Source organism: Camellia sinensis, chromosome 3 (assembly GCF_055761805.1).
Source record: "Camellia sinensis isolate YWXY chromosome 3, ASM5576180v1, whole genome shotgun sequence".
NCBI lineage: Eukaryota > Viridiplantae > Streptophyta > Magnoliopsida > Ericales > Theaceae > Camellia > Camellia sinensis.
In genome coordinates, this window is record NC_138963.1 from 42,977,002 (window position 1) to 42,990,302 (window position 13,301).

Consider the following 13,301-nt stretch of genomic DNA (forward strand, 5'->3'; position numbering starts at 1 on the left):
TAATAACAGATAATATATACTAAGATCAGAATACAGCAAGAAACGGTTCAGACCTAACAGATTAATCAGGTCGTGCAGGTTGTAAACGGGGCATAAACACAATCCGGGTAGAATATGATATACCCACAATGATAAATAATCAGGCCGAAAGGATAATTATGTTACATTTGATAATGATGTGTGTCTCATTTTGTGAGACTGCAACTCAATGTTTCAGGTGCCATCTGATTTGCATACTTCTTGCTACTAAGAACAAGAGACTGAGTAATAATGACCAAGTGTTTTATGTGTTTGGGCAAAACTACTATATTTTAAGGATGTTTTTTGGCTAACAAATACTAGAAAATGCTTTGGGTTAATTCATGAGTCCTCTTAACTTAAGGCAACAATCGAAGTTTAAACAATCAAGTAAACAAGGTCCTTCTTCCATTTATGTGCAAGGCATTCCCCAATGCTGGTTCTCATTAATTGCAGGTTAAACCCAAGTTTATGCCTTATTGTCTCATGTTAACATTGTCACCAACACCAACCTGTCCAAACTGTACAAGAAAAAGAAAGTTCGAATTGGTTGATGGAGATAGCAATACCTTCTTCTGTTTGTTATCAAACTAGCAAACTTTTTCATGATATAGAGATGCAGTAGCATTCAATTAAAAAAAATAAAGGAGAATTAAGTCATCAACCTTATTCCAACCCCAACCGTAAAGTTTTCCATCAGATGTCAGTGCCATGGTGTGTCTCCAACCACCTGATATCTGAAAAATTTTAAAGCCAATAAAAGTTTAAAAACACAGGACAATAAAAACATCAGTCATAGTTGCAGACAAGTGAACAAATGTACGTATCTACACTTACTCGCACACATACACATATATAACTGGACAGGCAATATAAATTTGTTTTCAAGGGACAACGGAGACATGCGAACTAGTTTTCTTCCTTCTTTCCTTCAGATGTTAAGTGTTTATTACTTTTTGAACTACAAAAGGTGACCAATTTGTTCATCAAAATAAGCATCTGTTTTGATCAATTAAGTTGGTGAGGCAAAAAAATCCATGAAAGCAAGCAATCACATTGGAAGACATTCATAGGTCATTCTTGGTTAAAGTCTATATACCTTAAAATACAGCCCATGTTTGTTGACACTGTTTGGGTCACCATAATAAATGGCCAGTAATTTTCCCACTTCGAACTCTCCAGAAGGAACCTTAGAGCCATCATCAACATCATCATCACTGTCCAAGCTGTTTTGTTCAGAATTGGAATCTTCTGATTGATGGGAACCCAACAATTGAAATTCTTTACAAAGCTTTTCCCACTCCTTAAGCAAAGATAGGAAATCTTCTGCTACTTCATTTCTCACCTATAATCATTTTGGACTTGTCCTTGATAAATATATATATATATATATATATATATATAAATTACTAATAAAAAAAGTAAAGGAAAGGGAACAAATATACTACCTCAGTTTCAGGATGGTTCAACTTTAGACTTTCGCATGCATTAGAATTTATATCCACAGCCCACCTCTAATAAACAAATACAAATAAAACATATATAAGCCTTTGCATGGAAGAGTGCATAGAAGAACAAGTTTTACAAAAATCACATTTACAATCACTTCATGACTTACAGTAACCAGTTTCAAACCAGATACGGATGCTCCAAGGCAGAGACCAGTTGACATGGCTCCACATCCAGAGTATAAATCTAGTAAAGTCATCCGATACTCTTGACATCTAGAAACTTGGGAAGACTTTGCAGCGTCAGTTGTCTCCTAGTGCACTATTTGAACTAGCTTCACTTATTGAGGATGCATCACTATCCATCTTTAAGTTTTCTGGATTTGCTGAAGCAGACAACATCTATTAGAAGAATTCATTTTAAAAAATGATTGTAGTCCTTGGGTAAACATACTAACCTGTAGCTGTATCTAGAGTTGTAAACGAAAAGTGTGGCAATGAATATGCCATATCATAATACAAGTCTGAAGACAAAAGTATTCTCTTTTTCAGCCAAGTCAGCCTGTTTCACAGAGAAAACATTTCAGAAACTTGGAAAGCAATAAACAGGAACAGAGTTTTAGAAACACACACACACAAACAGAGACAAAAATAATCATAAGAATAAAAACAAACAGACAAAGATATCAGTAGCCAGAAGTAAGTGATGGTCATACTTTTGCCGCAAGTTGCACAATTTTCACTTTTGACACAATGGAATTCAATGGATTGTCATCTCTTATGTCTGAGTAAAACACTCATCTTTTATCAATGAGGTCAGATTGGTTCTTAATTACCTGGAAACAACCAAATACATAAATAGAATAATGCACATGTATAACATCCATTTCATAATTTCATTTAATAGCATTTAATATTGTGCTGTTAAATTACATGAGAATTTAAAAAGTGAAAAGTAATAGTTAGGGGTTAAATTATAAAAAATAGTTCCTAAGATAAGTAGTGTGAAAAAAACAACAAAAAAAAAATGTTTAATGTGCACTTTTATCATTTGCACCAAAAATAAAACTTCAATTTATATTATTCCAATTTCCCTTGTAATAAAAGACCATCATTCCTTACTTTGATAAGACTATTAGATTTCTTTTTGCTGAATGTAAGTTCTATGATAGAGTTTTTACATATGCTTTACTGGAACTCAATATAGACAATTCCTAAAGTATATAATTTTTGTAGATATAAATATAGAACTTTATTCAGTTATTTCCACACAATATAATTTAATATAATCAATTCAATCATAGAACCTCACACAGATCTAACCTAGACGGTCCTTGTTGGAATATGTGAATCCTGTATATTGTATGAATCCAGTATATTGTGTGATTACAGGATTTTAGGCATATTTCCTTATATTTGATTTTATTGTTATTCTACCTTCCTAAATTGTAACCTCCTCAATTCAGTATATATATATACACACGAGGATAATCATATATTGTGATTAAGCCATTCAATTTATTATCTTCTTATGTCCTGACAAGAAGGTGGATAAATATTATAACATTTAAGAGGTGAACCTCACTGACAAAACTGCTTTACATTATGTAAAGTTCGATTCTGCTGTGACCCATTTTGTTTGGCTTTTGGAAGTATTTGAGGTTGAAGATTGAATGAAAATTTTCTTTCAGTTGATGAGGTGGTTAATGGAAACTCAATCCCACACATTAGATTGACAATATATGTATAAGCATGTTCAATCCCACACGATAGATTGACAATATTGGTATAAGCATGTTCAACAAAAATTAAAACAAAAAATCACAACAGTTTAATCAATTATGTAAATAGTAGTGAAAAATACCAAGTAGAGTTTACTAGACTCAGAGCAGTGCAGAATAAGTGAATTGGCTCTCTCCATGGCAAGGTGTAAAGCGCACAGAACCTTCATTCCTGATTGGCATCCTGGTCGAGAAGATTCAATGGACGAAAATATCTGCGAGATTTTGTCGATGCATTTCTTAAGCTCTAGGCACATTAAACGATGCACCTGTGGCATATTAAAGAAATTTGGGAGGATATGCTTAGTTTATTTCATTCATAAATCTTGAAATACTTAATTTGGTGCAACTAAATTGCATTAAATCTTGTTCTCAACGGACAAAATAATACTAGAGATGCTAAAATGATAATTACATATCCTAAAACTCAAAGACAAAAACTACTATTTACCTTAACGGTACAATATGGAAGTTCCATAAGGTCAGCACCTCATTCACATTTTTTAATATCTGTGGCCTGCACATTGAAAGTGATAATCATAATGTCTTCAATTAGTGTTCCTGAAAGAATAAAGTAATTAATGACTGAGCAATCAAAGTTGATAAAAGTCACATGAACCCAAACAAATAAATAAATAAATCAAATTCAATTTCTAGGTATGACTAGAAAGCTGTATGTGAAATTCAGGAATACATGCTAATTGCAGACATCCAAAAAAGGAGAAAGTCAATTGCTGTTGTGACTCTAAAAGAGTAAGCTATGAAGATATTAAAATAGTTCAAATAATGTGACTTTAAAAGAACATACTTTTCTGAGCCACCAAACATGAACTGAGAAAATAAACTATCAAAACTAGTGTTTCTCATGTAAACGTATAAAAACTGCAAATTGCGAAATTCATCCCGAAACTGAAAGCCATCTAGCAAATAAACACAAAAACATTTATGCACTTGTTTTCAACCTAAAGGGTCCGGAAAATAGTATGAGGTTCGATTATTAGGACCTTCTCAAGTGTCTAGTAAAGAAAATCAGCTCAACCAAAAGTCAATCATATCTGGATTCACCTATAACAATAATGCCATGGGCAAGTATATATCCCGTGATAAGTATTATGTCTATGAACACTTTTCTTCCACCAAATCAATCTCCATAACTAACCTCGTATCTATGCCGATGTCGTTCATCCACATACTCTGAATTATGGTACCTAGAAATAAACAGAGAATATAGTATTATGCATGCATGAAGGAAGTTGAAAAAATCAAAGAAACTTGATTGGAAAATGTGGACATTCATATCTCGCAGAAAGGGATGTTGGGTTCACTTTTGGAAATTATTAAATGGAGCATTGATATCTCTTACAGTTTTGCAGTGATACAATCAGGAGTCTGAAACGGCGTTTCGCGACACCCCAGTCTCATTGTGCTTCCCATATGTGTTCTTGAACCCTGTATAAAAATAGAAAGATGATGGTTATTAATTTGCTATAACCAGTGTTTCTTGCAAAGGAGTAGCTCAAAAAAATGCAATACAATGCAAGCACCTCTGGCATGAAAATTACAACAGGATTGGGTGTCTCGTTGTCAAATTCTGTACTATTTGCCTTTTCCCAACCCAAAACCTAAAACATGTGATGAAAATAAGGTTAGTACATGGTCTGTCATATGAAACATGTCAATCTATTGGAAGGAACGTCACTTACAGATCTAGCATACTCAATAACAGAAATCTGCATGGTCAAGCAAATCCCAAGATATGGAACTTTATTTTCTCTGGCATACTTTGCAGCTAGCATCATTCCTTTCACACCACGATCTCCAAATCCACCAGGAACTAAGACACATGCTGCATTCTGAAAATGTTTGGGTAACCAAATTTGTATGATTTGGTGAAAATGTTCTAACTAAAAAATTAATGGCAGTCCTACTCAATACTAGCTTAAGAACAATCAAGATGGTCATTGCTTAGGTTTGAACAAATAGTATGCTCAACACTCAACTATCAAAAAGATTAAAAATATAATAAAAATAAAAGGAAGTAAGAAAAACATGCATCTATAGATAAACACGCATCTATAGATAACATGTATCCTGGTATAAAAAATAACATGGCGTGAACGGAAGAAACATGAAACAGTGAAACAATCACAAACCTATTTATACCAAATTCCAAACAAATCAGAAGACTGCTGGGAAAGAGGAAAATCAGAAGATTTGGCCATATAGCCAACAACGAATACAAAGAGGTTAGAAAATTCCCAATAATGTTCTTCTGTAATCATGAAAATAAATAATGTAAATAGAGACAAATTATGTGAGGTGTGTGTATATTCTTTGTTTCTTCTGAAAAGTACTCAACTCAACAAATCAATATCCCAATTATTTGGGGTCAATTATTTCCTCCAATTGATTCTATTTGAAGTTATATCCTCAATTAAATTTAAGTTAATCATGTTATTTCTTATCACCACATCTCAGGTTCTCCTCGGTTTTCCTCTATTTTTTTTTTAATCACCCTCCACATGGATCAAATTACTCCTCAATTCACATGTTCAACTTAATAGGAATCGTGCAATCACACAACCATCTTGATACTTTTCCACTTTTTTGTACAACTGGTCACCTCATCCACATAGAACTAGTTTCCTATTTCAAAATCCATTTCTTCTTAATTATTCTATTCTTAAGGAGAGCTAAAATTTCTTGTCTTTAAAAAAAAATGTATTAGAAAAAAAAAATCAATGGGGATGCCACTCATGTAGACTATTATGTAAACTATGTTTTAAATAATGTGATTCGCAAAACAAGAGAGTTCCCATTTGAATACAAACAAATTATTGAAGATGTGTGACCTATTGGGAAGAAAAATATAAGAACAAAAAGAAGATGCCACACACCAAAAAACTAAGGCAAAAAAGAAGAAGAGAGAGATTCCATAAAACTTACCTTCAATGCCTCTCATGCAGTAGCATGATCTTCTGGTGCCTGCACAAGGAACAATGAAATAACACATTGTCCTCAAAAACATTTGATAGAATATCCAACATACAACTAGTAAAGGCCCAATGCCAATTTTGCAGTTTCATCTCCAAGGTCTGAAGCTGCAATCCAGTCAACTGATGGCTTCAATGAACATGCAATACAAGCATGTAGATAGAGAAAAACGTGGGGTGCCATTAAAATAATTCATAGCCACATCATTACTTGAAAGGGAAAAATCGTAGATATTTGGTATATTTACATAGTAGATAGCTTTGAAAAGAAAGAGCATTCATGGTAAAAACAAACACTCATCATCCTATTGTCCTAACAGTTGATGAAACAGAGCTTCTTATTCCTAGAGAACAAGTTTATCAGAAATTTCTTGCCACAAGCCTAAGATCCTACAATCAATTTTAACAGCTTTTTCCTTGGGCTATATTTCGATCATTGACTTGTGGTGGGAAAAGTCAAGAAGAAACTGAAGTGAAATAAGATTTTTTTTTTTTTACTTTCCACTTGATAAATCCATGATCTGAACATAACACTAATTTGTGTTGGTGTGATCGTGCAGGTTTATCACTTCTGAAATCCCAACTAGAGAATAACAGCCATACTGAACAAGCATAAAGGATATCAAAATCATTCAAAAGCAGCATAAAATGAAATATTTTCAGAAACAAAATATGAACCAACAAACAATTAGCACGTTCAGTGAGAAGAAACAACAGGACATCAACATTCAAATATCAAAACCATTCATAGAATTCACAGGATTGATTTCAATAACCAAATCGACATTGCACCATCAGTTCAGCTTGAGAGAGAGATAGAGACAGAGACAGAGAGAGAGAGACAGAGACAGTGGAGCTCACCGATCTAAATCGCTGAGATGAACTTCGATTTCGATTTCGAGAGAGAACTTTGAAATGGCTCTGATGAATCACCAATCTGTTTCGTTGAGACCATGCTGAATCTCTGAATCACCGAGCTGAATCCCTGAGATTATTAGGGTTTAGACAGCAGTGAAGCTCACCGATCTGAATCGATTCACCGATCTGAATCTTTGAGATCATTAGGGTTTAGACAGCAGTAGAGCTCACCGATCTGAATCGATTTTGAGAGAGAACTTCGAAATGGCTCTGATGAATCACCGATGTAAGATCTTCGAAATGGCTGTGACTTCGATTTTGAAAGATCTTAGACAGCGCAAAGAGAGAGAGCTCCAGATTTTCATTTTCGCTTATCAGATCAAAATAGCTTATTATATTCAAAATAAAGGTTGAAAAGACGGAGATAAAGAGCGCGTGGGACAACACCATTTGAAGGCGTTCAGAAGCGTCTTCTATTCATGAAACGGCGCCGTTTTGATTAAACGAAAAGGTGACGTTTACAAAATGTCATTAAATATTTGAAACAGTGACGTTTTCAAAAACGCCATTAAAAAAACGCCTCCAAAACAGATATTTCTTGTAGTGCAAATAATTAATCTTGGCGGATCCTTTCTCGGTTTCCATAATTATGTTAGCATTAGAGGCGTTCAAAAAAATCAATAGAATTGGTAATCTGATCCAATCCGGTTTAAATTACCAATTTAGTCTTATTTTTTTAGTTACAAAATGATAGAACCGCTCAAATCGGTCTAGTTCCTAATTTCAAGGCTTTGATTACAGTTTCAAACTGAACAAAACCATAACATATTTGTTTATTATTTTTTATATTTTTATATAAAACAATTAAAATATAAAACGCTTCTTATAAGATTTGAATACTAATCATCATTGTAAGATTAATAAAATCTAACCAACTTAACCAAACTAATTATTATTAATTTGTTTACTAATATAAAATACATATCATATTTATTGTTATATAAAATTCTTAAAACCTTAAACTGAACCGATCCAAATCGGTTTCTATGGTTTAGTTCTGGTCCAGTTCTACAGATTGACGGTTCGGTTATGGTTTCAATTTTTACCGTAAAAAACAGCTCGATTCCTGATTTATTCTAAAACTAGACCAATCCGATCCGTGTACACCCCTAATTATAATCTTCCAACAGTAATGCATCACTCAATGAGGTCTTTTTTAGTGCTCTAGAAGATGAATAAAAAATCAAAAATGCTAAATATCCTAAAAATTCTATCAAAAGTTCTACCAAATGTGGTGTGGGACTCACATGTAAAACATTTGGTAAAAAATTTGGTAGAATTTTTAGGGTCTCTAATTGATGATGCTGTTCATTCCAGCTGGAACGCGTCAGACTAATCCACGCTCCTCAAGCCTATGTCCGAATGACCAAGCCCACTGAGGAACCTGCACAAAAGTCCAATGGGGAATGGGGAGTCCCCCAGCGAACCCTCTGACGAGCAAGTTAGGAAGAGAAATGGATTATAGAGGTAGACTAGAGATAGAAAAGCTTAACATTCTTCTTGTCTTCAACGTCTGCTTATATCCTTTGGTAATCATTTTGTTGTCCCTTCCGACCTGTCACCTTGACCGAAAGTCTATGCTGTAACTTACCTTGTTCAGGGTGAGGGTGTGTTGTCCCGACGAAGAGGGGTTATCGCAATAAATGCTGTAAGGGGCCTCATTAATGGCGATGTGCCGTGGCAATAACTTTGCAGATCTTTGTCTGCTGATGTGGCTTGCCCTTCTCTCGCTACGTGCCTTGATGTCATTGGTTCTTATTGCTATGTAGGGCTTTAGCAGTGTTGGGCTTTAGTATTTGAGATATGTATTGGGCCCTAAACGGTGGGCTATAATCTTTATGGGCTTACCCATGTCAGTCTGATGATGTAGTTCGTTTCAAGTGGAACGGGTCGGACTGATCCACGCTCCTCAAGCCTATGTCCGAATGACCAAGCCCACGGGGGAACCTGCACAAAAGTCCAATGGGGAACGGGGAGTCCCCCAGCGAACCCTCCGACGAGCAAGTTAGGAAGAGAAGTGGATTGTAGAGATAGACTAGAGATAGAAAAGTTTAACCTTCTTCTTGTCCTCAACGTCTGCTTATATCCTCTGGTAATCATTTCGTTGTCCCTTCCGACCTGTCACCTTGGCCGAAAGTCTATACTGTAGCTTACCTTGTTCAGGGTGAGGGCGTGTTGTCTCGATGGAGAGGGGTTATCCCAATAAATGCTGTAAGGGGCCTCATTAATGGCGATGTGCCGTGTTAATAATTTTGCAGATCTTTATCTGCTGATGTGGCTTGCCCTTCTCTCGCCACGTGCCTTGATGTCATTGGTTCTTATTGCTATATGGGGCTTTAGCAGTGCTGGGCTTTAGTATTTGAGATACGTATTGGGCCCTAAACGGTGGGCTATAATCTTTATGGGCTTACCCATGTCAGCAGTCCCCCATTCCCAAGTGCAGCTTTAGTCCAACGAAGGAAATAATGAAGAAAATGGGGGTTGTGAAGGACCAGCAGGGTCAAGGCCGACCGAGAGTGGTGGTCGACCATGAGGAGGGCCGACCGCGAAGGGTGGCCGAGTGGAGGGACCGACCAAGATGAGGGTCGATAGCAAAGGGTGGCCGAATGGAGGGACCGACCAAGAGGAGAGCCGACCGCGAAGGGCGGTCGAGTGGAAGGACTGACCATGAAGAAGGCCGACCGTGAAGGGTCACCGAGTGGTATGGCGCGGGGCTCAAGAGGCGGCGTGGCACGTGCTGAAATGAAGTGGAATGGACAGGGAAGGGGAAAGGGACAGTGGATCGTGGTCGTACACGTGGCGGAATCGCGTAGAGGGGGAGGTTAGGCGTTGGGCAATAAGTGAAGCGATAGGTCATGATAGGGTGTTGAAAAGAAAGTTTGGGCAGATTTTTGAAAATTTTCAAACTGGCGAGAATTATACAGATTTTGAAACTGGCGAGAATTTTGAAACTGGCGAGAATTTTCAAACGTCCCCGAACGCCCCGGGAGGAACGAGTCCCCCGTTCCGTTCGATATTGGGCCCACTACAGTTCGGACTCTCAATTTGTCACAGTTCTAAATCTGGACCAAAGAGTCCAAATCCGGCAAATCGTTTTGAGAAAACAGATTTTGAAAGAAGTGCCAAACATGGACTGCTTTGCCAGATACAGAGTCGCCACCTAAACGTTTTATCTTGGGAAAATTTAGGAAACCCTGACTCGTTTGCCTAAGGCCACGTGTCCGTCATCACCAAAGTTGCCTCGGTTCGGGAACTTGGGTACGATTGGGGAAGGTCACTTCGTGAGCACCCCCGCTCGCCCGATCAAAGATCGGCCTCTACTAACCATGATATCTATTTTTTAAAACATTATGCGTTCTTATTCCGGTTATTAGCCTGGATTTACTATGTGATGCGCACAGCATACAAGTATAGACTGGATCGCCTGAATTGGAACAAAACATTTCATGTTTGTTTGTTTGTTTGAAAATGGTTTGATGGTGCTACTCGCAAGTAGGCTAAGACGTGGATTTGCCACCCTCAGGTGGGCTTAGAAAACATGATTTTGCCACTATCGAGTGGGCTTAAAACACACAGTGAATGAATTGTTCCAATCCAAATAACCCAACCTTCACCCACAGGCATTCAGGCAGTTATATCACATATGCAATTAGCCTCATGGTAAGCATGCTATCATGGCAGTCACTCACACGCATGCAAGGATGCTAAAGCATAAAACTTACCGAGTACTCCAAGCCAAAACAGAAACTAATTAAAAATCCATGCATGATCCTAATTATACAGAAATGCCTAATGCAACACATGCAAAAGTGCAACTATAGCAGGCTCGGCTATTCTAGACATGGCATATGAAATGCTACAGCTAACATGTATTCAACTTTGGAATTGAAATACAATGCAGTTAGTATGATGCGTCGAGCCCGGTGTATGCAAGACAGATGAATGAATGCAAACATTCGATCATACTGTATGCTAATTGAAACATGCCCTAATCTAACCATCATAAGTGGGTAAATAAAAGGGAGAAAGACGTGGGGTTGGAAGACATACATCACACACACGCACACTTATTACAGCATTGCCCTCGCGCGGAGGGTCCGAATAAATAATACAGTCTTGAATAAATAATTACAGTCCAAATAATTACAAAATCCTAATTAATTAACAAATTAAATTAGGAAAGCAATAAATTGGCATGCAAGCCAGGGACTGCCTCAAATCTGCTCCGGATGATGAATGATGCATGCTCAGGTTGCCTTGTGCGGAGAATCCCTCGCGATGCCCCGGTTTGCCTCTGTTTGCAATTGTTCTTGGAATGCGTGCCAAGCTCTGGAAGGCTGCCGATTTCTGATTTGCTGCAACAGAGAGCAACAAAGGGGCATGACAAAGTATTTTCACATATGTATGCATGACTACTCTTCAGGGAGTGTAGTCCTCGATCCTCGTGCCACCAATCACGCATCTCGATGCATGATGGCCGGGGAGTCGAATTGCATGACTCAATATGAAATGAATGCACATGAAAACACAACAGGGCCTAGACTCCATCATGGATAATCCGGAGTGTCGGCAACCAGGAATTGAGATACGTTCCGTCACTCGGAGTACGAAACGTACCTCGTTTTCCGTGCCCGGGCTAACTCCTATCCCAAACACAATGCAATATACATGACATGCATGAATGCAACTAATATACAACCTAGCATGCACAATGCTATGAAATGGCATACACGATGCACGAGGTAACATGGCATACACAATGCGCTAACATACAACCTAGCATACACAATGCTATGAAATGAAATGGCATACACAATGCGCAATGAGCTTACACCAACATGAGCGGACCTTAGCCACACTCACATCGGTAGCCATTAGATGAAAATGAGACACTCGAGATGCATGCACGCATGCACGCAAATCGAGGACCGAACCCAAGGCATAGCATGCAACACTAACAAGGCATGGCAAGGCATGAAACATGGTATGCAATCATGAAAATTTCAGTGCTGAAATATGATGCAAAACAGCCCCGAAACATGGAAACATGGCACCCGATGCATGGAATGAACCCGAAACACAAAACTAGGCATATGCATTGGCCTATAGCTATACAAAACATTCATTATTTGATCATGAAGTATGAAGACAGAAGCAAGACAGCCCAAAAACATGCATATTTCCAGTTTATAATAAGTCTCAAATACGAACACAAATAGGGCTAATCCATCATGCAAAAATGGCCCCAAAATAGAGATTAAACACAAAGGGACAGCAGCTGACCCCAAATGGCAAAGAGCCCTGCAACGAAGTTGAAGAGGGGCTCAAAACAAGATATTTTACAGTTTACATCAAGCCACGAAAATAATCAAAAATAAGGCCAAACTATCATGCAAGAAAAGGCCTAAAAGAGGGGTAAAGAGACAAGTAGCAGCTTTTGTTCTCAAACAGAGGAGAGCCCTTCAACAAAGTTGAAGAGGGGCTCAAAAAAAGACATTTCACAGTTTATGGAAGAGTCAAAAACAGCTTACAAATGAGCCTAAACTATCATGCAAAAATTGGCCCAAAAGAGAGATAAATAGGCAAGTGACAGTAGGGGACCTCAAACAGAGAAGAGTCCTTCAACAATGTTGAAGAGGGGCTCAAAATAAGGCTATTTACAGTTTGTCTTGGAGCCCATAAATGATCAAAAACAAGGCTAATATATCATGAAAGATTAGGCCCTAAGAGAGAGATAAAGAAGCAAGTGGCAGTAGGAGATCTCAAACAGAGAAGAACCCTTCAACAATGTTGAAGAGGGGCTCAAAATAAGACTATTTACAGTTTGGCTTGGAGCCCAGAAATGATCAAAAGCAAGGCTAATATATCATGCAAGATTAGGCCCTAAGAGAGAGATAAAGAAGCAAGTGGTAGTAGGAGACCTCAAACAGTAGGAGGTCCTTAATAAAACATGAAAAGAGGCTCAAAATATGACTATTTATAGTTAGGGTTGGAGCCCGAAAGTGTAAGCGAGTATGGCTTAGATATGGAACAAAACAAGGCAAGAAAAAGGAAAAATGGGACTCACCTTTATAGAACCAAGCTTCAACGACTTTTGGACCAAGTTTAGAAGCTTTTCACCTCTGGAAATCAGTTTCAAAGGT

At 37.6% G+C, this 13,301-nt stretch overlaps 1 protein-coding gene and 1 long non-coding RNA gene across 3 annotated transcripts; both read right to left on the reverse strand.

Moving 5' to 3' along the window:
• Nucleotides 1–1,170: 1,170 nt before the first annotated feature.
• LOC145820961 (uncharacterized) lies at nucleotides 1,171–2,571 on the reverse strand. The gene is made up of 5 exons (XR_014363005.1): nucleotides 2,183–2,571; nucleotides 1,925–2,028; nucleotides 1,637–1,852; nucleotides 1,467–1,532; nucleotides 1,171–1,363 (listed from the first exon to the last, which is right to left on the reverse strand). It is a non-coding gene; the product is annotated as an uncharacterized LOC145820961 (long non-coding RNA).
• A 509-nt stretch (nucleotides 2,572–3,080) lies between these two features.
• LOC145820962 (uncharacterized) lies at nucleotides 3,081–7,439 on the reverse strand. 2 transcript variants are annotated; one of them, XM_082917616.1, is made up of 8 exons: nucleotides 7,102–7,439; nucleotides 6,194–6,232; nucleotides 4,951–5,100; nucleotides 4,792–4,869; nucleotides 4,611–4,696; nucleotides 4,407–4,455; nucleotides 3,699–3,764; nucleotides 3,081–3,516 (listed from the first exon to the last, which is right to left on the reverse strand). In XM_082917616.1, the coding sequence occupies exons 3-7, from the start codon at nucleotides 5,044–5,046 to the stop codon at nucleotides 3,738–3,740; spliced, it is 336 nt and encodes a 111-aa protein (XP_082773742.1). In that variant the 5' UTR covers nucleotides 5,047–5,100; nucleotides 6,194–6,232; nucleotides 7,102–7,439; the 3' UTR covers nucleotides 3,081–3,516; nucleotides 3,699–3,737. The 2 variants fall into 2 exon arrangements, with proteins under 2 accessions (XP_082773742.1, XP_082773743.1); XM_082917617.1 differs by lacking the exons at nucleotides 6,194–6,232; nucleotides 7,102–7,439 and having other exon boundaries at nucleotides 4,951–5,178.
• Nucleotides 7,440–13,301: the final 5,862 nt, after the last annotated feature.

Excerpts from the sequence above, each read along its gene's own strand:
- LOC145820962 (XM_082917616.1), bottom strand. The coding sequence starts at position 5,046 with ATGATGCTAGCTGCAAAGTATGCCAGAGAAAATAAAGTTCCATATCTT. Across the intron at positions 4,870-4,950 it reads TTATTGAGTATGCTAGATCT|GTTTTGGGTTGGGAAAAGGC; the intron begins GTAAGTGACGTT and ends CACATGTTTTAG. Across the intron at positions 3,765-4,406 it reads GACATCGGCATAGATACGAG|GCCACAGATATTAAAAAATG; the intron begins GTTAGTTATGGA and ends TTCAATGTGCAG.